The sequence below is a fragment of the Belonocnema kinseyi genome, chromosome 8 (genome assembly GCF_010883055.1).
Source record: "Belonocnema kinseyi isolate 2016_QV_RU_SX_M_011 chromosome 8, B_treatae_v1, whole genome shotgun sequence".
Taxonomy (NCBI): Eukaryota; Metazoa; Arthropoda; class Insecta; order Hymenoptera; family Cynipidae; genus Belonocnema; species Belonocnema kinseyi.
Genome location: NC_046664.1, coordinates 93,711,775 through 93,737,974, shown reverse-complemented (window position 1 = coordinate 93,737,974; position 26,200 = coordinate 93,711,775). Strand labels below are relative to the sequence as shown.

The window sequence follows — 26,200 nt, the reverse complement described above, 5'->3', positions numbered from 1 at the left end:
ATATAATTATAAAATTCGTACGCTTGAACACGATTAGCACTCGATATATCTCTTTTTATCAAAAGATAAACAATTTTATTATTTCGTTTTTCATGTATTCCAGTGTTTACGGATTTTGAAATTCAATACAACGTATCTTCAATCAATATAATATCTATATGGAAATAATTTATAATGTTTCGAAGCAGGAACAAAATTGTTTATGTTCTTGGAAACAAATTAACGAACACGAGTTATTTTTTAGTCATTTGAAATTATTAGTTTGACATCGCCTGATGAATAGGCTCAATTTCTTGTCGCAGAATAAAATACAAATGTCTTGCAAATAAATGTTTGTTGTCATATTTAGTAATTTGATCATAGTTTTTATTCGCTAAAAAACAACTCTCATAAGTAAATGCCCGTGTTCATTACACAGTCCAACAATGGTAAGTTAAAAAACGTGACTATACTTTCCGGAAGGATTTTGGTGCGCTAAATCTGAATCTGGCTTCAGAATTGCTCCATCACGTCAGGTTTTTGAGATATTCTATCCTCGAAGTGTAAAAAACGCTGCTTTTCCCCATTTTTGAGGTTATGTAGCCCCACGGATTTTGTTTTTCTTTAAAAAGTACACACATTATCTTAAATTGCAAACCTTACTCTTTCAAATGCTGCTGAGTTTGCTCAAATATCTTATATTTTCGCTAAGATGTCGCACTTTTAAGTTTTCGTGTTTGTAGTATTCAATGTGACATTACATACCGTAACTTTTGCTGATTTGAAGCAGCCATGCTGAATATTTCTCGAAATGATTTTAAAGTTTGGCCTCGAGATTTGATTGACAAGGAATAAAACGTTAAATTTGCTTTAATTTTTAAACAATTTTCTTGTTCCCTGTTCGAAAAAATAACTGACTTATCGCGTCTATTTTATGTCAATACATTTTCAGTTGAAAAAAAAATACACAAATATTAAGATAATGTGTATACTTTTTTTATAAAAACAAAATCCGTGGGGCTATACAACCTCAAAAATGGGCAAAAACAGCTTTTTGTAACTTATAGGTTAAAATATCTCAAAAACCTGACGTAATAGAACAATTCTGAAGTCAGATTCAAATTCAGCGTATCAAAATCCTTCGGAAAAGTATAGTGACGTTTCTGTAACTGAAAATCAGTAAAACTTTGTTGAAATGTATTATTCTTTCATGAATAGAATCATTTTTTTTTACCAAATTGACTAAAAATAGCTTGCTAGTGATTTCTTGCGGTCATATTTTTGAAACCTCTAATTTCGTTAATTATTTAAACAACTTATGTGAAATAATACACATTTCGATCTTTTTTTCTATGAATAGACTCTTTTTCATTTACAAAAGAAGATATATTTCCACATGCACGCATCGAGTTCGTACATCCCACAGTGGCCCAAATGAAAAAACGATGTTCAAAATAACCTGTAGGTCATAATTATTCATATATTTTTTCCAAAAAATTCAGCTTGAAATTCTCACGAAACCTGTCGAGGCTGATTTTAAAATTTTTGTTTGACTAAAACTTTATAGGGCTGCAAATAGCAAAAAAATGTTGATTCAAAAAAAATTTCTTTTTAATTTTCTGTGCAAATTTTTCTGGATAGCACCAGGCCTCAGGTTGAATGTAAAAGGCTAATTCAAATACAAAAATGATGGAAAAAGAAGAAATTGAAATGAATAAGAAGAAAAATCAGTTTGTTTCTGTCTAAGACTAATCACACCATGCATTTGTTTGTAATAATTATTAATAAATTTAATAAATTATATTATACGACAAAAATACATAAATTTGTATCACCGACAATGAGATTCGAAGACAATCGGAAGAAAATTCAGTTTGTCTCTGCATAAAATTGTTCAAATCATACATTTTTTAATAATAACTGTTAATAATTATAACAAATTATATCATATAACGAAAATACATCAATTTATGTCACAGACTATGAGATTCGAAGACAAGTGGAAGAGAATTCGGTTTGCTTCTGCCTAAAACAGGTCCAATCATGCATTTGTTTATATTATTTGTTGATACAGTTAATAAATTATATCGGATACCACATTTTCTTGAGCGCATTTCACCTTGTTGCTCTGAATCGATGATTTCATTGCATAAATTTACGTTACAAAAACATAGTCCATCCTACATGCAATTTGTTGCAAATATTTGTTTATAACAAATAACTGGACATGTCAACAATTTTTTTTCTTCCTTCAACCCTTTTACATCAAACCTGAAGCATGACGCCACAGAGAAAAATTTGCACAGATAGTTAAAAAGAAAATTTTTTAAAAACTAACATTTTTTCACCATTTGTAGTTCTATAAAAATGTAGACAAACAAAAATTCAAAAATTGGACTCGACAGATTTCTTGAGAATTTAATGCTGAATTTACAAAATAGGTAAATTTTGTTTAATCAAAAATATTAAGATGTTATTTACTATAACAATATTCAATATCACAAAAAATATGTTCTGTAAATTTTATCAAAAAATTACATGAATTGACTGATTTAAGGCGAGTTGAAGTAAAAAACGACAAAAAAATGTGGTGGCTTGCAAAATAAGGATTTCGGATTTACTTTGAAAATTTCAAATGTTACAACTTCTTTATCTGAAGAAAAAAGATGTACCATTCAATTTTTTATAAGAATATATACCTTAAAAATGCAAATTAAAAATTTGTTTGAAAAGTGTTCTGGGGCCTGGGCTGTATAAATGTAGAGGCGGTTACAGAATCCAGCCCCTCAATTCGTATGACATTTTAATTCTTGGCAGAATGGCAAGGCTCGACAAAATCTTCAGTTTCTACTGTAAACTATAAAAATCTGGATATAATTGCCTCTTTCTATTGTAAGGAAATTAATTAATTTTAAACCATGTATTACGTCATATAATTCCTACTGTACCGAAATTTTGTTCACAACAACTTGTGTCCACATTGATTGAAATGTCGAGTTTCTTATTTGGAAAATTAAATAAAACAAACTAATCAAGGTTGGTAAGCTACTAAAATTTTACAAATACAACACCTTTTTGTCAAGCAGAACCAAAATTTTTGTTGCGCACTATAGAAAATCACTTTTATTTAATTAATTCATTTTTATATAATATTATGAAAATAATTTAAGAAGAGTTTTTCCAATTCGTATAACACTCCTAATTCTTGGAAAAATTAAATAATTTTCCAAAATCTGGAGTTTTTAGTGAAAATTAAAGAGGCGGACTATAATCGCCTCTTTCTACTGAAAGAAAAAATTGTTATTTAAGTAGAAGCAAAATTTTGTTGTGCAGTAGAAAAATTCCTTTCATAAAACGAATTTCTTTTTTACAATATTCTCAATATGATTTAAGAACAGCTTTGTCAATTCGTATTTCGGACTTTAGAAAATAATGTTTAGGTTTTGAAACAATTTCAAGTATTTCGAAACATATTTATTATTTTCAGATTTCAAATTTCTACAAATTTTTATTAAAACTAGAGAGCAAAGAAAAAAATTTCACCAGTGATGTAGATCTGAGTCTGAGACAAAAGGAATGTTTTTTTCAAAAAGAAAGTCTCGAGGCAAAGCAAGCGATTTGAAAGCGTCTAAATAAAGCAAAGGTGGATTGTATACCAGCTGCTTGAGGAAAGAAAGAAGTCCAACGTTGACTATTTCGCCACCCAGCTGAATCAGAATGTAGCCCAAAACACCGACGACTGTAATGCATTCGGCAATTGTACGTCCCACGTCCGTTATTTCCTCGGGCCACTTGAGGAGCTGAGCGTCAATTTCCGCGGGCCGTAAATACACAGCCAGAGACAAGGAAGCCAGGTGGAAGACGAGGATAATCAGACGTTTTAGAAACTGCAACTTAGTTGAAAGAGTTCTAATGCTTTTGGATCCAAGTGCTGTTTCAAATGTAAAATCAAAAGCAAGGCAATACAGATTCCGCCTTTCTCGGTTCAAGCAAAGGAGGAAAAAGAAATATAAACCGCCACAGACCGTAAAGCCACCCACGTATTCTTTTCATGTTGGGATTTAATTTTGCTTCCATAAACGTTCCAAGCGAATTACCTTAAAATGTTGCTGCATCTTGTGTTGATAACTTAAAAGATTTAATACAAATAATTATTTATGTGATATTCACTTTTTACATTTTCTAACAAATTTAATTATACGTTATAATACAAAAATTTGTGAATGAATAAATAGTATAATTGCTTATTTGACCCGATTCCTATTTCACAAAAAATATTATTTAAGTAGGGGACTTTGGCTTCTACGCGAACCAGTCGCTATTTCATGTTTATATTATTTTTCAGTATGTTTATGGTTATTTAATTCGGGTGTTTAGGGATGGTCGGCGAGCAGTTTGGCAAGAGATAAGAAATATATCTATTTTCCATAACTGTTTATACATTATATTCTTAAAGATACCTCCATTCCATACTTTCTAAAATATTATATCTAATGAATAAAAAGTTTAGTTTTAGTATTTTATTTGAATGTAGTATTTTAATTTAATTTGATTGATTAGTATTATAGACTGCAAATCAAAGGAAATCGGAGGATAAGATAATAAATAAAAAGGGGGAGATTCCTAGACACTGGATGGAGGATATAGGCTGGGCGGTGACTATGTGATCATAAATATGCAAGGGTGAGAGGAGCAGTTGGGAAAGGTAAGCTTTGAGAGAGAGTCGGTGGAACAGATATGGTAGAATAGGGAATGTAAAATGAGGAAGAGAAAGGTGAAAAGAAAGTACATGTAGTGGAAGGAAGGAACTGCGAAAAGAGGGAAGTACATAGATATAAGGAAAGAGTTTAAGTTAATGTGTAAAAAGTAAGAGCAGGAAAAGGAAAAAGATCTGGAAGAAGAGTTGAGAAGTGTTAAGACAGAAGGAGACGTGTGAAAGATAACTAATAGGTTTAGGAAACATAGGGTGGGAATAAGTGAGACGATAGGGAGTGAGGAATGGATAGAATTTTTTAAAGATTCAGTTCAGGGATCAGATACACAGAAGAGAGATGGGGGGATAAGAAAAAAGAGGAAGGTAGATGGAGAGGAGCTCAATGACGAGGAGATAGAGAAGCAGATAAGGAATTTGGAAAGATCTAAAGCAGCAGCGATAGACAGGATAAAGAACGAAGCGTGGCTATTTGGCACACAAGATGTAAGGGACAGGCTTAAGGGGGTAGTGAAAAAAGAATGGATGGGAGGGATTCCCAAGAGGGGGAAGGGAAGGATTGAACGTACCACTGTATGAAAAAGGGGATAGGGAGATGCAGGAAAATTAGAGGAATTATGCTAATGAATATGGCGTTCAAAATATACGCGATCGTGTTGGCAGGTAGGCTGCAGAAGGATATTGAGGGGAAAGGAATACTGCCGGAGATGCATGCAAGCTTTAGGGAGGGAAGGAGTACTATCGACAATATTTACGTTTTGCAGCACGTGATGGACAGAAAATTAGCTAAAAAGCGTGCGAAAGTGTATGCGTTTTTCGTATATCTAAAAGGCGCGTTCCCTACGGTGGATAGGGTGATATTGTAGGAGACGATGGAGGAAAGGCGAGTGGAGAGAGGCCTGATCGAGAAAGTAAGGGAGGTATATGAGGAGACGAAAGATAGAGTGAGAACGAGAACAGACATTGAGATGGAAACATGGTAGTGGAAAGGGAAAGGTACTTTAGAACGAATGGAATGCAGCTGGTTGAAGTGAGAAGAATGTACGAGGAAGGAAGGAGAGTATATGATGTGGTTAAGAGAAACGGTATGGAAGAGAAGGAACCAGGGGGGAGAGAATAAAAGAGTCAAGGTTTAAAGGGAACTATGTGTGGACTATGCCAAGGGAGAGAGCACAATATTTGTGTGAGAAAGGAAAGCAAGGAAGTTAGGAACGTATAGGGAGTATGATATGCGAATGCATGAAGGATTATAATAGGTAATGGCTTTCTAGAGAGAAGAGTATGTGTGCATTGTGCGGGAAGGGGGATGCAAAAGTGGAGCACTGGTTGGAGGAGTGTGAAGAGGTGGAAAAGAGTGGAATATGCATGGAGGTATTGTTGCATAAAAGGCGAAATAAAAGGGCAATAGCCTGAGTGAAGGGGGTGTTGGGTAACATAAAGAAGAAGAGGAGAAAGAAGGAAGAAGAATGAAGGAGAAAAGATTGTAAATAGGAGAGGAAGTAGGTGTAAGAAAATTGTGAATATTGTAAATAGAAGATAAGTATTAGGTATTAGTCGCGGAGGCAGAGGCTTACAATGCGGGGCAAAGCGAGAAAATAGCGACATGCTAGCGAGGCGCGGCGAAGCGAGAAAGGCCCTGTTATAAAAGCGAGCGACTAAGAGATAAGTTGTGGATAGATGTTAGTTTTTAAAAGGTAGTTGTGAAAAAATTTTGCAAAAAATGAAAGTGTAAGCAAGACAATTTTTTCGAAGGCCAGCAGGCCGAAAAATAGACTTTTATCTACTATTTACGTGATGAACTTATTAACATACATTAACAGGTTAATTAGGCATTCGTGGAGGTATCGGGCTTTTTGAGAAGTTGTTGAGGCACATAGAAAGGTAGCGCGCATTTAAGAAGGCTATACAGGAAATTTGGGAGCTTGTATGGGCCGTTAAGGATATTTTGGGAATTTGTGGAGACTCATTAGGCAGTATCCGGCATTTATGGAATTAGCAGGAATTTTGGGAGGTTTTTTTGGCAGTTAAGAAGGTAGCGGGCATTCAGGGAGGTTAAGAGAGCAGTTAGGGAGGAAGTGGGCAAGCAGGAATGTTGTTCAGACGGGTAGAGAGGGCCTCGATTCTTGAAAGAGCGGCAGCGGCTGCTGTTAGATCTTTTTATTATATAGAGAGATAAAAATAATATAAATCATTTTGTATTTAATCCATCCGTGGTGCTCTTGTTTTTTAATGGTTTAAAGTTTTTTTTATTGACTTTCGATTAGGAGAAAAATGATTTACAGTAGATAATCTTATTTAACACTCTGATGGTGACCTGGGTGTGCAGCTACCCAGAGGTAGTATAAAAATGAAAATTGTGAACAATATATGAAGAGGGGGTGGGTTAGGGGTCGCTAAACTAGGGGGAAAATATGGCCTACTTGTCAAACATGAGACTCCACTGAGTAGTTTGCCATTTTCGATATTTTCCTATCATTTTTGTAAGTTTTTTTGTTTAAAATTGGACTGCCCATTACCTAATTAAAATACAAATATAAGACTTATACAGCTGTATCCTGACATTCTAGAGATTTCATTTTAACCCTGCAAAGTTAACAAATATGTGCGTGAAAATGTGCGTCATCAGAGGGTTAACTGGAAAACTGGCAAAAATCATTAATTATTTGTATTAGTACAACATTTTAACCAGGATACTATATTTTCTGATGAAGTTTCATGAAGATTTTCTAATGAATTATTGTGTGAGAACAAAAAATTAATCTTTAATCTACAAAAAATTTCACCTCTTCATTATTCATAATTTTTGCCTTAACGAAACATTTGTGTGACACGTTCATACATTAAAATGAAAGCTTAAAGCTTAATGAGCAATATTTATTTACACAAAACTTTATTTCTTTATTATTCATAAACAATTAAGGCTTTTTATTTGGCATTACGTTTGCCAAAAGTAAATAACCAACTGTAGATAATAGCAAAATTTCTGACTCATTTTTTTGCGTTTATTGTATGCCCTATTAACCTGTGTACCAGTTTCCTCCCAAAAATCTTTCGCTTCCATATTGAAAGTGAGTTTAACATTGAAGTCAGAATTACATAATTGAAATATAGCAGATGCAATATGGTGACTAAAAGTAACTTTCTGTGGAAACTGTAATGAAAATCCAAACTTCTGGTAGTTTGTTACGTGGTCTAGGATCAAAATAATTTAGTAACCCAGAAAAATCAATTGGATAATAAATGCTGTGAAACGTTTTTGTCTATTTCCCCGCGAAAAAGTAGATATAAACCCTTTTGAAAGTCAACTCCTCAGTTGCTTTAAGTTAAACGATGTGCTTGTTTACCTATTTTGACATCTGAAGTTTTTAAACTTACGTTATTGTAAATAATGAACCAAGAAAATATTTTATATTATTAGCTATTAAAAATCGCATAACTTTTAGTTGTGTTAAGGAGTCTTTCGGAAAAGATATTTTAAGGATATGGGCATGTAAAACTTCTGCACTTTTCTGTCGTCGCAAGGCAGGTTAAATGGTACGGAGATAAAAATCGTATCAACCGACGCAATCTTAGAGAATATCAGAGGTACAAAAAATGTTCAAGATTTAAGCTTTACTGATTTATATAAAATAATCATAGTTTCAACTATTATTTACTCAATAAACTTATTGTAATTGTAAGTGTACTAATAATATGCTATAATTATCAAGAATTGAGTATTCTGTCATACTCAGAAGCAATACCAGAAACGATTATCTACTGATGGATAGAGGTGTCCAAATCGTACCCTTGACCAGGTCTAATAGAAATTTTTAATACAGTAATTGAATAATTTCGTGATATTGTTTTCTTTAAGAATATTCAATTTAATATACAAGCTTTATTTAAAAAGAAAATTTTATTTTTATTTTTTGAAACTGATGAACTTAAATTCTATTGAATTTTTTCCTATCTACTTACAATAGGATGGTTTCCACTACTGCTTCGCGCTAATACTTTAATTTTTTAAATAGTGTATTTTACAATAGTATTGTCTAATTACTAAATAAAAGTTAACAAAATGTTGAACAGACGAAAAATTAAAGGTATAAGTAATCCAATAATAAATCATTCTTGATTTAAATTGTACACTTATGTGTGAATCTTTCTAGATTGACGGTAACATTTTATTTCAATTTACAAAGCTCATTATGGAACACTTTTGAATTAGAATCATCTGAATTACATAATTAGACATATACGATATTCGAATTTGGACAATCCGCAATTCAGAACATTTTCAAAATATGCACTATAAAAGTTAAACCCATGAAAATTAAGTAAATTTAATTGTTAGGTCTACATATTTAAATTATTTCAAATCAAAGGATTTAAAATGGTTAATTTATAAATTAAGATCATTCAAGGTATTATGGACATGAAAAATAAGTCGCTGGGAAGAATATTTAATAGTGCTTTCCGAGTTTAAACATTATTATTCACGGTATCGTTTAAAATAGAAGTAACTTTTTTTTTAATTGCTCCGTACCTCAAACGATAATATTTATGTTTTCATAATGAAAAATGACGTAATTAAACATTGAAAACGATCAATTTGATACCGTTGTATATTCAAAATTTTGCTTTTTGCCGAATAATAACCTGAAATTGAAAGTCTGCACAATTTAAAAATTCCGAAAAATCCTGAAATCTTGAACATTTTCATAGTAGTTTCCAATTGTGCCATATGAAATTTAAATTTAATATTGAATTGAAATCTGGCCATATTTTTTGAGACACATTTGCCAATTTTGCGAATGAAAAAATAACCATATTCATTGATTTAGAGTGCTGTCGTAAAGGATTCTTACCCGAGCGAAAGTCTTCCACTTTTCTTCCAACAGTCGTTGAATGATACCACCGTCTAGCATATCCAAATGCTCTTCTTTTGTTCCATTGAGAATGATGAACAAGGCAGAATTCCAATCTAGAAAATAGAAATATCTATCTCTCATTAGAGCTGCCCTTTGTACGATGAATGTCAAGACTCAAGATACGATTGGCAAACTTGCAAATGTGGTTTCTAAACTTTTAGTCTCTAAGGATACAATATATTGTTGAGACGTAGAAGAAATTCGTCTAAAAAAGCTTAACAAGTGGATTCTTTTTTGTTGTTTAGAAAGAAAAGAAGTTTCAGAGACTCAGTGGCAAACTGAAGGAAACGAGGGTTGAAGAAAATACTTACAAAAGGCTTATATACAATGCAAGAAAAGGGGAGCATTCTTAAGGAAAATATGAGAACAACGTAAAAGGAATTTTGGAGAGAAAACGTATAGGAAGAGAAGTGGATAGCAAGAGAAATATTGGAAGCTTTCAACTTTCAATTTAAAATATAAAATGTAGTTAAGTCTTAAAGCCAATTGTTTAAGTTTTAAATTTGAAGGGTATTTTTGAAAATGAAATAGATAATTCAAAACCTTCAGTAGCTGGCTAGTGAAACATTAAATTATTGCTGTTATAACGAAAAAGAAAAAGCAGAAGCTACAACCTACACAATTTTTTGTTAAACCTTAGATCGAAAATAGAAAGTGTTTAACTTCCGTGGCCATCGAAAATATAAACCTTCCTATATGAACTAAAAAAACTATATTTAATTTTACATCCTTGAATTTATAAGACTAAAAATTATCCCAAAATTTTATACCACAAAAAATTACTAAACAAAAATTTTTTTCTTATAAAAAGTCTCATTTCTATAATTCGTCAACAAGATAATATTTTGCATCTCACGATAGTAAATAAATAAATCACATACAATTTTCTTGGATTTCTTCTTCCGAAATTTGTCTTGCTATAAACCTCCCTGTTCAATGGCTGGGATTAAAATGTCACCCCTTTTTGACTCCTTCGGTTTACAGATAATAAAAGATGGAAATCATCAAGTTTAAAAGTTGTTTCAATTGTTGCACTTGAAGGAGGAAAGTCGTAACGAGATATATAATAAATTCACATACATATGTAACCAAAATATTGAAAGGCGGTTTTAAACCCATCAGTTTGTCAATTTAAAGCTGAACATTTAAATTCTTGGGTGAAAAGTCAACCTTGATTTTTTCGAAAACATGAACACACGAACAATTTTTAGTACACAATTAAACCAATTTTGTGTGCCATAATCGAGAATTGAATCACTTTGTTCTTATATTTACACATTTTTACCATCATAAAATTTGTAAGTTATCATACAACCATGCACTTAAAGCATTAGAAAAAAAATTAACCACCAAAGGTATTTTTTTAAATCTAAAGACGTACATAATAATTTGAGTTTGTAATTATATATTAAATTATCTAGGGATTCTATAAAATAGAGTCCAGAAGAAATTTTCTTCTCCTTTAAAATTTTCCTTTTCTTCCATGCAATTAAGACGTTTTTACACTAGAATTAAGACTTCAATGCACTGAAGTTTAGTCTCGAAATTTTTAATTTTATCTCGCAATATATTTGTTATGTTTTTACATAAATCTTACATTCAGTTAATAATCCATATCTTAAATTTTGAATCTTTCCAAATATTTTTTATTTCTGGTGTTTTTCAGAATTTACAAATTAACTGCATCGAAAAGTAATTTCAAAAATTATGTGTGATACATCTAACAGAAATTGAATTAATTTTTATATAGTTTTAATTTAAGTTCAAATATAGGCTTAATTTAGACTTATGGTGACATCTTTTGAGGCTTTCAATCAAGACTAATTTTTGGCCGGGCTGTTCTTCTTCATAGTGAAAAAGAATGCTTTAAAATCTTGAACCTTTTCCTTAATAAACAATCTCGCTGCCTGCACTTTTGTATATTTTATTATAATGTTTATAAATCTAATTGTGTTTAGAGATTTTTTAAACAAAAAATATAATGTTTGTAAAAAGCTTAATAAAGGAAAAAAGCCAATTAAAAAGGACATTTAAAAATGATTATTTGCATACTTTTCTTAGAATATGAAGGGAAGTAATATTTGTAAGGATTTGATTACATAAAAAATTTAATAAACCAATCTTAACAATGTACAGATAGGGCCGAGTCATGCTTATTCCGGGCAAATAAACTGTTATCAAGTCACATTTGCGGCATGTCACATTGCGGTAAGACAATTGCGGCATTTCTCACCCAGAAAAAATGTGTAGTCCACAAACAAATTAGCAAAAAGTTGTCATGGACTTAAATTATTTCTGTGACCAATGACAGCGATGACTTCCCGCCCCCTACAGCAGGCAACCTTCTGGGCATGAAACCAAAGCATTACTGCTTGAGTTTCGGCCATTCAGAAGGGCTTTTTGCCAATCTCTATATGATCTGTGGCCAATATTTAAAAATCCATTTTCTCGAAATAAAACCGAAAGGCGCATACTACTTATTTGACAAATAAATAATCTAATGACGAGTTTTCATTCAAATAATTATGAACCGAAATGAAATTGAAAATTGGCGATCTCACTCGGAGATTCAAGTAAATTTGATCTGAATTTAAAAAAAGGTATAATTAGAACAAACTGTCTAACGTCGACTTAACGATTTATCTAGCTCGTTACGGGCTAGAGGACCAGTTAGAATATGATTAAGATATATTGTTTTTTTTTAATTCAAACTTTTCGCTGAACTTAGTTCACATTTGATGTTAATTCCATTTCTGAATTTGAGGTGTAACATTTCTAAGTATTTTTCTGACTATATTTATAGCTCACTTCCCTCCTCTACGGGCTGTAAGACCTTGTAGTTGGTGGGGAGGGATAAGGGTGTGGGACATAGGGGTCAAACGAACCGGACCGATCTCCAATCTCTGGAGTCGGCACGGGAATGACCTGCGGCCCGCACTGCGACCAAGAAACAGCCCCCCGTTTGTATGGTGGCCTGCGAATGGGTATTCATTGAGTTTCTCGCTCAATGTGACCACCCCCCTAAGCCATGGATGTAGAGTGATCATGCCCATGGATGCGGGGCTCTGCAGGGGCGGACTTTTATTTCCCTAGCTACTCGTGGGAACCAAAATGGAACACGTAAAATCACAAAAAGAAGAAGGAGGGAGTTGGCGGAAGAGGGAAAGGGGCTAGGTCCTAGCGGGTCTAGCATAACCCTTTCACCTCGACCTGTCTTTCCGGCAAGCCTCAATCAGGCGGCGGATGTGCTCCCAACTCTTTCGAGAGCTGAACATGTTACAGCCCCTCTGAGTGAGGCTATGAAAACGGAAGTGGCCAATCAGCCCCCCGATAAGAAAAAAAGCATCAGCGGTTCCCTAAAAAGGAGACTGAGAAGGCAAGCGCAGCCGATAACCAGCACTGAGGCTCAAGAGCGAGTAAGGGGTTCAGAAGGCACCCGGACTCGTTGCTCACTGCAGAGCAGCTAGAGCTTCTCAGGGAGGCTACCTGTAGGGCGCTCGAGATAGTGTTCCCAGATCAGTGACCTAAATTCAAAACCCATTTCTGCATGGGAGGGGTCTTTGTATTTGTGGCAGCGGATCCAGCGGCCAAGGCTTGGCTACACAAGTTTTTGGCCAAGACGAGACCTTGGGAAGGCGCATCTCTTAAGGTGGGTGGGGTTGAGTTACTCCAAAAGATGGTTAAGGCTACGGCGTGGTTCTCAGGTAAACTGACGGATCCGTTGGTGTTTCTTGGTCGGCTGGAGAAATTCAACCTGTCACTTAAGACATGTTCCTGGCCGTGCGTCAGGAAGAGGGCGCAGCTGGAGAATTGAAACATCTCTTAGTTGTGTAAATTCTTGAGTCACAGGCGAGGGCCCTTGCGGTCCTCAGTAAGGGGCCCTTCTACCTTTACGGACAAGTCAACTTTAAAGTGGCCAGTCAGGGGCGGGATAGGCATGTCGGTGAACAGGAAGATCGGGGCCAGACCTAAATGACTGCTTCTGGTCTAAACATTACCCAGATTAACTTGCATCACAGCAAAAGCGCCTCAGCAGTTTTGCAGAGGGGCGTGGGTTTGAGGCACATACGTATCTCACTAATTCAGGAACCCTGGCTAGTTCGAGATACCAGCAGGGGCTTAGGGTTGCTGGTTTTTGTTACAGGGACCCTAAGGCGGCCAATCCAAGGGCATGCATACTGGCGAAGGGAGTCAACGTTGTCCCGTTGCTTGAGCTATGTTCTAGAGATCTGGTGATGATAGTCACGGATCTTAAAGAAATAGGAAGGATGATCATGGGATCGGCTTACTTTCCATATAACAGCGATACCAATCCACCAGTAAAGGTAGGTATACTAGTGGAATACTGCAAGGTAAGGGGTCTTCCTCTTCTGTTGGGGTGCAATGCTAACTCCCACCATACCCTGTGGAGTAGCACGGGCGTCAACTCGAGAGGTAAGGACCTATTGGAATTCATAAGTAAATATGAACGAAACGAAATTGTGACCCCAGACAGGGTCAGGTGGGCCCTGAAATCCATCAATGCTTACAAGTCTCCCGGCCCGGATGGTATATACCCAGTCCTCTTACAGAGAGCTGGTGGGATAATCATTGGGCCTTTGGTGAGACTTGCTAGGGCTAGTCTGATGTTAGGTTATGTTCCGGCGGCATGGAGGGGTCCAAGACTAGTCTTTATTCCGAAGGCTGGCAGAATCGGTTATACTGCACTCAAGGATTTCCGAACCATTAGCCTCACATCTTTCCTACTGAAAACAGTGGAAAGACTCGTGGACAAATATATCCGCGATAAGGTCTTGTCAAGTAGACCTCTTCACAAGCAACTACACGCCTATAGGGCTGGTAATTCGACCGAAACAGCCCTGAACACTACACTTGACATAATTGAAGGACAAATAAAGCAGGAAGGTCTAGCGATTGGAACCTTCATGGACATCGAAGGAGCTTTTAACTACACCTGTGAAGAGGTGATTATGACGACTATGATCGCACATGAGGTGCCTATTGCAGTCGTGAAATGGACCTGCGATATCTTGGCTAATAGAAATCTAACCACGACCAAAGGTGACACCACCTTATGTGGAACCGTTGACTCGGGATTTCCGCAGAGGGGGCGTTCTATCTCCCTTGCTGTGGTGCCTGGTATTGCATGAATTGCTTCATCTACTCACGAGTGAGGGCTTCCATGTCATAGGCTATGCAGACGATATACTAGTTATCGTGCGCGGGCAGCATATGGATGCGCTCTTCGGAGTAATGCAGCAAGCACTAAGAATATTTGATTCGTGGTTTAAGGGGACTGGACTATCAGTCAATCCGAGTAAGACGGATGCAGTTGTGTTCACCAGAAGGTACAAGTGGGAAACTACGGTTATTGAAACTGGGGGGACAAAAACTCGAAATCAAAGGGCAAGCCAAATATCTAGGGGTCATCCTGGATAAGAAGCTGTCGTGGAACGAGCACTTGGAAAACTAGTGCAAGAAGCTAGTAGCGACTCTTTGGCTCTGTAGAAGAGCCATAGGAAAAAGCTAGGGCTTGAAACCGGAAACACTTACATGGATCCACACAGTGATCCTGCGACCCAGACTAACCTATGCGGCAGTCGTCTGGTGGACCAGGGTCCAACTTTTTACTGTGAAGTAACGACTGGAAAGAATCAGGGGACTGATTTTGAGAGGTATCGCTGGTGCCTCGAGGTCGACACCCACGATGGCCCTAGGGGCACTAATGGGATTGGAGCCCCTCCATCTCACCATGAAAGCCGCGGCTGCAAAGGCGAAGAGGCCGACACTGAGCATGCCCAGAGACAAAATGTCCACTTGCTACTACCTCTGCGACAAGAAAAACTGGGTTACGATATCCACAAAAGAGGAATGGGCTAACGGTGAGGCACACCTGCCCAGTGACGGAGACAACTGGCTTACAGATAGCTCTAGCAACAAAAAGAACGCCGGAGCAGGTGTATACCGTAGAAGAAACGGAATGGGCTTCACAATTGCGATGGGGTCCCACGCAACAGTTCTACAATCTCAGATTATGGCCTTGCTCCAGTGCCCCTATAAGGCAATGGAGTACGGCGGGAAAAGAAACATTCGTATCTGCTCAGATGGCAGGGCCGCTATCACGGCTCTGAATGGAATGACGACTACGCCGCTGCTAATATGGGAGTGCTTTAAGGCACTGCATAAGCTAGCGGCCTCTCTGGCTGCAGACAGGCTAAAACACTCTTGGGCTCAAAGCTAAACCCTCATCGAGCGAAATAAATTCTTAAGCTCGGGAGGAAGGATGTCAAAATCCTAACAGAAATGTTTATAGGACACGGAAACCTCCGGTACCACAGACATAAGAAACGTGTAACACCCACAGGGAGTTTCGGCATCAGTGAGTCTGAAATATTGGCCAACAGCGTGGCCGCGGTCCTCTCTCTATGTAGAGAACTTTGTGGCCACGCTCAAGGCATACAAGGGGACGCAGCGGGATCATCCAAGCGTCAGAGGCTGTGACGGTCTCAACCCTACAGCTTAAGGTGGGTTCCGAATCACCAGAACCTCGGTAAAGGTACATTGAAAAATTTCTAGAGGTATCGACTCAGGGACCGAACCCCAGACCTTTGAGGTAAAGTCGGAGTGTCTAAACAACTGAGCCACCGAAGCTCGTAATAATAATAATAGCTTACTTCAGAACAAGCCCATTTTGGGAAAAGATTACGATATACTCAGCGAAAAAGTTTTAATACGGATTCAAATAATATTTGTTGTGAAAAACGCAAATCTGAAAATTTGAAATTGATACCTTGATTGGTTTTCGAGAATTCGATTTTGTATCTTGGACTGGGAGGTATATGTCATCAAATTCACTCTCCCCTGAAGAATCGATATAAAGCACGATAGGCGGGGCCTCCTACAAAGGAACGATAGGTTAACAGGGAGGAATCGCCGAACTCACTCTCTCCCCGATAAGGGATATAAAAACGGGCACGAAGGCTCCTGGAAAGGGATGTGGTGTGACTATGGATGAATGTCGCCAAACTCACTCTCCCCTAAAAAGAAATGTAAAAAACAAAATATGGGGTTCCTGTACAGGGGGGAGGGTGACACTGGAGGGTGAAGGTCACCGAACTCATTCTCCCACAAGAATAAATATAAAAACCGTGTGAAAAAGGATTGAATGGGGGCAGTGGCGTATCCAGGGGGGGGGGAGCTTGGGGCCCGACCCCCCCCGGAAACTAAGTTTTTTCATTATTTAATTCCCGTTTCCCCCACTCTTTGCCTATTCATAAACCCGAAGCCCCCTCCGAAAAAAATCAAAGCCACCCCCCGAAAACAATCAGGGCCACGCCACTGACTGGGGGGATTAACCTGACATCACTTTCCTCTTGTAAAAGGAGATAAGAAAGAAAGGAGGGGTGACCTGGAAAGGAAGAAGAGTGTGAATGTGGCTAAATTTCCCCAAAACAACCACCTTCCCGTGAAGGGATATAAATACTGGGGGGGGGGGGAGGTTGGAAATCATTTTAAAAGTCTAGGATTGATTCTTCTTGCAAAATATCCCATAGAAATTTGTCTTAACAAATTGTGCAGAATTAAAAAAGCAGTCATTTTAAGATTAGAAGCATGCAAAAAATACTTACGGAAGCCCTCAAAAAATTTTCACAAAAAATATCGTACTCTCACGTAGCTCTTCAATAAATAATGTTCTCCCTTGGGATCCTTTAAAAAGGACAATATATTAATATAATTTAAATTAAATTTCAAAAGAAGGGTTTCCCAAATGAAAAGCATTTTAATTATATGCGCCAAAATTGCGTAATCTCGAAGTAGTCTTACCATTGCTAAAAGTGAGTACACACTTCAGGGCAGAGATTAAGCTAACGTTAAAGCCCTGAGCAACGAAAGGCTCTACCAAGTCGTTAATCCTTAATCACCGTCGACCTAAGCGAAGTTACGCGGTTTCAGACTGCTTGGGGAACTTTCAGTTCCATTTCAGTTTGAGTAAACCTTGAATGCTGTATACAATTTAATAACAGAGAGCAGGCTGTGCATTAATTTTAACTTCGGCTTCCAAGCGAATTAATCCCATGAGGAGGCCTCGGACTTCCCCTAATGGCCTAATTGGTCACTAAACCCCTCAACTCTCGTATAAATGGTCAATCCACAAGGTCCGTCGTTTCCCCTAACAAATTTTTATTAATGTTTCTCCATTTCCCTGATCCATTCCAATCCCTCATAAAATCGAGATGTATATATTAGAGATCGAAAGAAAAAGCAGTTTAGAAATGAATAAAACGAGGGGTTGGAGAGGCAATGGAGCGTAGCTTGAGTGAAGTACGAAACTGATTATTTTCTCTTGTCAAACTTGTTACTCCGATTAGTATCGCTCGAAGAAGAAGAAAATTTTGAAGAATTCAGGTTCTTTGATGAAAATGTCGATTATTATTATGTAAGAATATTGAAATGAGACACTTAAAAGGAAAATGTTAAAACCTTTAGAGGCAAAAGGATAAAATCCAATAAACATTCTTCTAGAGAAAATTTTCCTCTCAATGTGGCAACTTTGATATAAAGGAGACACGATAGATTAAATATTTATGAAAATTGTAATATTGCTAGCATCGTTGTACGTTGAGTGCAACTTTATAATTTTGTTAGAATTCAATGAAAGATTGTTATGGTACTAGTTTGAAATTTAAATTGTACCGTTTTAATCACCGGAAATTAGACAAATTAAAAATTGAAAGACATGAATTTTCAATGCTCAATTTTGTATATCTAGTTCTTACATACTTTTATTTTAAGACATGCATGTGAAAAAGTTGTTGCTTTTGTACTGCTTGAAGGAACAAGGATGTTTAAAATCAGCCTCGCTTGAATTAAAAATCTTTTTTTTTTATATATTCAGTTTCTAATGTTTTTTTCAAAATTGATCAATTATGTAGTTCTTAAGTTATTACTGTGTGACATAGTTTAATTTGGAAAACTAAAACAGTCAAGCTGAATACTTAAGCAAAATATATTTTATCTTAAGCAACAATTTGTATAAATTTATGACTTAATTTTTCAATTTAAATATTGATGTTCTAATTGTAGACCAATCTTCCTTATATAAAGAACAACTTTGGCGAATTTAATCTAAGCCAATTTGAATGAGTGTGCAATAATAAAGACTACATAACACTTCATTTCTTTACACATTAACAATTTTCTGATCTCAAATTCCGAAATTAACTTAAATTAATACAAATTTCTGATTTTAAGAGTTCAGTATCTGAAATTCAGAATTTAATCATAACTTCTCTTTTTATGTAATCTTTACTAAAATAGATATAAATTTTTATTACAATTATAAAATATTTAAAGTTCAACAATTTTAAGCATTCTGTTTTACTATTTAACATTTTTCTTTATGCATTTTTATTTATGAGTATTACATTTTGAATTTTCATTCCGACATTTTAGTCGTTGAATTTTTCCTCTCAAACGTTTCCTTTTTGAAAGTATCCAACTTTTAAAGTTTAATTTTGAATTTACCAAATTTGTATTATCCTAATTGCAAAATGGGTCTTTTTACAATCACGAAAAAAAGGTTTTAATTTATAGGTATTGAAACACTTGAATTTTAACTTGTACCACTTTCATCCCTTCAAATCTAATATTGTATACAATTTTTAGCACTAGCTTTAAAATTATTTCATTTTAAATGTTCTAAGTTTTAAAGTAGTCCCTTTTACATTTATTAATGGCTTAATTTTTAGACTCAAAATGCTTAGTGCCGAAATTATTTGAAATTGTAGGCCTGTAAATAAAAATGGCTTTGACTGTGAAAGTATACAATGTAAGTGCAAGGCTTCAAAGCGTAAGGCTTCTAATTAGGATTTGTTCAATTGTGAAGGTTTTAATTCACTATTTTTTAATTTCAAACGTTTCAAATTGAAAAGCTCACCATTACATTAAGGCTTTCCATCTTAGATTCTACACTTTTGAACAATTTATATATGAAACTCTACAATTTTGGGCTTTTACCTTTACAACTTTTTAACGATTAAGGCTATTTTCTTGCAGTGGTACTGTAAACTTTCAAAAGATTTAACATGAAATCATCCAATTTTAAATGCTTCAAACTTATATTATTCAATTTTATATGCTTCAAATTGTTTAATTTCAAACCATTTAAATGTGAAGTTAATCAAGTTTTAAAGCTTCAAACTTAATATTTGACTTTCAAACTTTCATTCGAAATTTTTCTACAGAAAGCTCACAAAATGAAACTTTCCAGCTTTCAATTTCAATTAAAATTTTATAAAATTTGGAAGGATTCACTTTAGGATGGCTCGCAGGTTCCACGAAATTTCACACGTATTTTCCATAAGAAAGAGAGACGTTTTTTGTCATTTTTATCAGAATCGTCAATATTAGGATTATCGAGTTGGACCACAACATTCTTCTTTACAATTAGTCACATGATATAAATCAAAATTTACTTTCGTCTCTGCTATAAGTCTGTTTTATAGGGTTCCAAAAAAACCCAAATAAGTGAATAATTGGGGTTTTCACATTTGCGGCGCTAATTATTTTTTTTTTTCGGTTTCTTTTAGTGAAAATTGTTTCAAATGTATGAAATATTACTTTACACTGATAATTAGATGTTTGGATACATTTTTTATAGAATTAATTACTGTCAATAGCCATTTTATTTTAGACTAGAGATTTTGTGGCAGTTTTGTCTGAATTTTTCAACTTTTCAGTAAAAACAAAAATAATTAATTGAAGGTAACAAATAATTTTTTATACAATTTATTATTTTTTTATTAATGCTAGAAGGTTGTGGCTTTTCTGTAATTTTTAACTTTTTGTCCACTTATTACTTAGAGTAAGTTAATTATCAGTACAATTTAACAAAAATAATTGTTTAAACAATGCATTACTGTTCATAACTACATTTTCCTCTATTAATGCTAGATAGTTGCGATTTTTCTTGAGATAAGGATGGCAAAATGTTTTAAATTTCAGAGAAAACGGCATTATGGCGGCATTAAGACGGCATTTGACTTTAAGAGAATATTATTATTAATAATAATATATCGCTCAAACAATCGTGTTTCTTAACTTCAATCAATTATTACCACACCAATTGTAAAGTGAACAAAAAATGAAAAATTTCAGAAAAAACCGCAACTTTCTATTATTCTAAGATAAAATTTATATAAGCAGTAAAAAATTGTTTAAATTATTTATTTAAACATCTAATTATCAGACTAAAGTAATATTTGATGTTTTAAAAACAATTCACACTAAAAGAAATTACAAAAACAACAATTAGCATAAAAAACTTACAAAATAAATTTTTTATTTATGAGGTTTTTTTGGGTACCTATAAAATTTACTACTGAGGGTAAAACTTATAAAGTAATTTTTCATTTGTACGCTATAGCTAATTGTGATGAAAAATATTAAGGAACAACTCGCGACACCTAATATTGTAAATTCTGAATAAAATTTACAAAAGAGTATTTTTTCTTAAGAGAAATATGAGTTAATCTTTATGGGGTTTGCGGATATTCTAAATAGCATTTTTTCACACAAAAAATACGCAGTTTTTTTGTATGTTCGAACAAATTTTTGAGAGATAAGCATGAAAACTCTACGAAGACGAAGATTTAGTCAATAATGTTCTAGGTTAACAGTCAAGTTCCAAATTGTTCTATTTTAAGGTTTATTTATAAAATGGACAAAAAAGTTACATTGATAACTGTGGCGAATTTTAGAGAAGAAGCATAAGCGAATTTAATTTAAAATAGACAGGGTCATATTTGTTTATTGAAATATAATTATTTTCATTTTTGCACTATCATTCGTTGCTAAATTGTATAAAATAATTTCAAGATCAGATAGTTTGGAGCTTAACTGACACATTACAACCAGAAAAATTCATTAATTATTTATATGTTTTAATTAATTTTTCATAATCGATATATCTTATTCAAATGATTTAACAAAGTCTCTGAATTAGCCTTCCTTCCAATTAAGAGCTTGCCCCATTTAGTTTTGGAATCCATTATCCTTCCATCTCATTGCAGATATCATTCGGCTCGAAAGTGCGCGAACAGTCCAGGAAACTTCCCACATTATTTCGTCCTAGACTTGATTTCAATTACGACCAGTCATCCCTCATCATATTGCAGGAATTGACCAAGACAAAAAGGGTCCCATGTTTTTAAGAGGATTAAGGAGGCTCTTGCCAGAAACTCCACTGGACTAACTAAAAAAGGACTTTAGAAAAACGTCACGATTCGGAATCGATAGGCACCGAGAAGCAAAAGAGATTTTAAAAGTTAATGAGTGCTCTCAACTAATTTAAGTTAAATTCCTTCCAGGACTCAATTTTCGCACTCGCAGAGCAAAAAGATAATTTCCCCTGAGCTAATCGAAAGGGTATGAGTTTAATTTGGTTTGAAGGATAATTCACAAAGTTTAATGATGAATTCCTTGATTTCTTCAGGAACAATTGTGGATCTGTGGTCATTATCAAAATGAAGATTTTCGTTTTTATGGGAATGTAGGTTCTTTGTATCTGCGGCCATAAAAAAAAGATGTAAAATCTTTTGGATGGGAAGGAAGATCAACGAACTTTCTATGCTGTCTTTCGTGTGGGGGAGGGGCGTCTAAACCATTTCTAACGTAAGATATTCTAAAGTCTGCGAATCACTAAAAAAAAATTTAAACAGATTTGATTGTAAACCACTATTTTTCAGCGCAATCTAGTGGTTACTGTAGTACTTAATACATTAAATGTAAACAAATTGTATACTACTTTATGAATGGGATTTTTTCAGAGTTGCGAAAAAGCATTCTCTAAAATAGAAATTATTATTAAATATAAAACAAAAATCCGCTTTCAAGCTGAAGTGTTGCTGTATTAACGCCAGAAGAGTTTTATCAAAAGTATATATCAAGGTGAGAGAAAATGGAAAATATATTTCGACTATTTGAAAATGGAACTAACTTCAAATTTAAACAGGGTCGGCTGTGGATTGCGAAAAATATTTAGTTTTCGTTTACAATGAAAAAGGAAATATGTACCACAGATATTAAGTGTCTTGATACAGCTAAGCAAGATTTGATGCAAAAAAAGTTAGCCATTTTTTAGACAATCCCCTAGTAGAAATTGGTCTAGACCTTTTTTAACGCTCAAAAGGAACTCGTAGGGCTAAAATGTGGAAAAACCAGGTTAAAAAATATTTGTACTGCCTCGTTACAACCTCGCTAGAATTTCCTGAACAGATTTTATTGACGAAACCCTTGACTAGTAATCAATGAATTTTCATCTTTCAATACGAGATTAGTTTTTACTTGGCAGTACCTGTATACAAACTTACTGCGATTTTCTGTTCAGTTTTAACTCGAAGGACCCCTGCAGATTTCTCTTAGATTTTCCTTGCTTGGAACGAGGGTTTTCTTCCCTTTCAAGGGTTTCGCGAAGAAAAGCGATCGAAAAGCTGTTGTTGTGACGTTATAATCGATCAGCTGATTGATGAACAGTGCGATAAATAATTGCTTCTTTTTAATTTTTTTGTGTTGAGACTGGGTCATTACATTACGGTCAGTTATGGTATGGACCAAAAAAGGAAATTAACAAGAAATCGGGTACGAAATTTCCGCAAAAGAAATAAATTATTAAATAACATTTCCGGGTAAGTGGAAAAATAATATACTATAATACACCTAACCTAGAAAACAGAAAAAAAATTATGTCATACATGGATTTGAATAAGAATAAATATATTTGTTTGCATTATATAATAAAAATTTAATACAGATAAATAAATTAAAAAATCTATAATCATTAAGTAACAAATAACAACAAGTATCTGATAAATAATAATTTATTAAATGATTATCAAACTAATTAATTAAAACAAACTAATCAAATTTTCAAAAATGCATGAATTTTACTGATCACTGTAAATTTTTGCAGATTTTTTGACTATGCGAAAAACGAAAGAGGTGAAACACTGTCCTCCAAAGACTTCGAAAAAGCGTTAGCGTCATCCCAACGCTGAAGATTGGGATGGAGGTAGGGCCGAGCGGACTAAGGCGGCCAAGTGGACTGAACAAGTCAAGCGAACAAACGACGAATGGAAAATCTCTATTGTAATTTATATATTTGAAAATAAAAGAGTTTAGTTTCATTTAAAAATGGAAATAATTTTATAAGAAACTACGTAAGTACCTCGTAAGTAACTAACTAGATTTCTTCTAGATTTCCTAGTCTGTTCCTTACTCGAAGCGGCGTTAAATTCCTCAGTAGTACCTGACAAGATTCCTAGTTTTGTGCTAACCAGACGTAGGGAAAAACTTACAAGAAAATATGTAAAACTAGGACCAATTTGTGCTGGAGTCGACTGATAATTTTAAGATTAAAATTTCATAAGTTTACAAAGTTGGCTTTAAATAACGATTGAAAATTGAATTTTTAATTTTTTTACAAAAAAAAAGAATACTCTTGAGATTGATGAATACTGAATGAGGATAAAAAATTTTTATCCAAACAAAAATTATTCTGCAACAATACAATCAAAATTAAGATCACGATATCACAGTATGACATACATTTTTTGCTAAAAAATAATTGAAATTACTGTTAATATTCAATGCACTAACCATAAACTAATTAATTAATAAACGAATAAATAAATAAGGAGTCATCTACACGTAAGGTATTTTTCTAAAATTTGTAAGCACCGTATAGGAAACAAACATACATGTAAAATATAAGCTCTATTAATTAAGTAAACGTAGAACATTAATGAAATTAACTTAAAAAAATGTGTTAATAACAATCAGCATTTATCTCTACAACCGTACAATTTTATCAATTCTCCAGGGCCTAAGATATTGCATAAGACCGCACACTTTGTATAGTCCGAATTCAAAATCATGTATTCCGAAAAAAGTATGCAGTAAAAAATTAACTTTATTTTCGAAGCAAAATCTTCAGGTTTCTATGCAAATATTTTAAAAGAATTAAAATGAACTTTATATTTTATTTAAACTATTATTATTTAGTCTATGTTTTTTCGGTTGAAAATTTTTATTTTTGGGTTGTCAAATTTAAACTTTTTGTAGAAAATTCAACTTTTAAAAAAAATACGTCTTTTTGGGTAGAAAATTCAACTACAGTGAAAATCTTCAATAGCCCTCCCTTCTATAGCCTTTTCGAGAATTGACGCCACGCCCCATGTAAATGTAATAAGGCTACGCAGGGTGCGCCGGATATGCGGCTGTCATTCAGGTGAGCAGTGAGGCATGAACAAACAAAAGTGGAGGAGGCTATATTGAGTTAGTTGCCACAGACTGCCAGTCCCGAAATCTGGGCATTAGAAGAGTTTCACTGTACTATGATAAAAGTTAAACGAGTGTGTTTATTCATAAGACCCCCCCCCCCCTCCCCAATCGCATTACGTTATTAATGGTTGACCCCTGAATAAATTCAAATTTCATAATTTCAATGTAAAATCAATACTTGAAAGTTTTCTAGGCTTATAAATATTGAAATATTCTCTGAAATGGTTCTTTGTCCCTGGACATAACTCAAAAATGACAAATTGTTTTATAATAGCCTGAGGATAAAGGATTCCTGTCAGACGGAATGACAGATATTTGTGAGAAAATACTAATGACTCGTATAGCGAACAAAATATATAGTTTGGGGTTCGCTGATTCCGAAATAAGCTGGAACTTTCTCGGTACTTAAACCGTGCTAATTAGAACTGCGCTACCATCGCCGGGTAATAAAGAACTTTGAGGTGGTCCTTAAATTCAAAACAAAACCCCTGTTTGCCTGCAATTCAAGGCACAAGGAACTTTAATTTTCACTCGATATGCAAAATTTTTTATCATGACAATTTTTAAAAAGATTCAAGAGTTGACATGATAACCATTTCCCGTGCAGTAAGTAAATCTTAACACAATAAGGTAATTTTGGTTGAAGGTCAAGATTACTCTGAAATCGCGGTAAAGATTAAATTTTCGTTTTTCTGTGTCTTGATTATTATTTTCGAATTCTTGCCTCGTAGAAGAAGCTTTGAAATGAAACAAATGTTTCAACTTCATTTTTGACTTATCTTGACATAATTCCACCTTTAAGATCCACAAAATAGGTTTTAAACAACATCCCCAAGCACGCATGTGTTCGTATGTGTGCGAATCATAAAACTGAATTAAAAAATTTTCAAACAGTTTCGCAGTGGTGTTTAGTTGATATATGCAAGTCGCGAGAACGTTTATAGCTGCAGTTAATTTTTTTAAATATTTATTTTTAATGTTATAAATACAGTAACATATTAATTGACGTAATTATTTAGGTAATCGCTTATTTAGGTAAAGTTACTCACAAATAATTTTAAAAATAAAGTTTGACAGCTCTCCTAATAAAAACAATCGATCATATTTAATTTTTTGCCATAAGAAATTTTATACTGAATTTCGAGGTATAAATTAGGAGGTGAGCAACTTTTTCCCATGAGAGTCCTTACCCCGCTTTATGGTACCGAAGTTCACGTTTCCAATATTAATCGATTGGTATATTTTGAAACATTCTACG

General features: G+C 34.4%; 1 protein-coding gene across 1 annotated transcript in view; it reads right to left on the bottom strand.

Moving 5' to 3' along the window:
* The window catches only part of LOC117178246, a 115,252-nt gene that overhangs the window by 75,451 nt on the left and 13,601 nt on the right, over nt 1-26,200 (bottom strand). The window contains exons 3-5 of the mRNA XM_033369584.1: nt 9,541-9,656; nt 3,586-3,872; nt 3,029-3,050 (exon numbers count right to left, since the gene is read on the bottom strand). Of these exons, the coding sequence (XP_033225475.1) occupies nt 3,029-3,050; nt 3,586-3,872; nt 9,541-9,656 (425 nt within the window). The remainder of the gene's footprint in view (nt 1-3,028; nt 3,051-3,585; nt 3,873-9,540; nt 9,657-26,200) is intronic.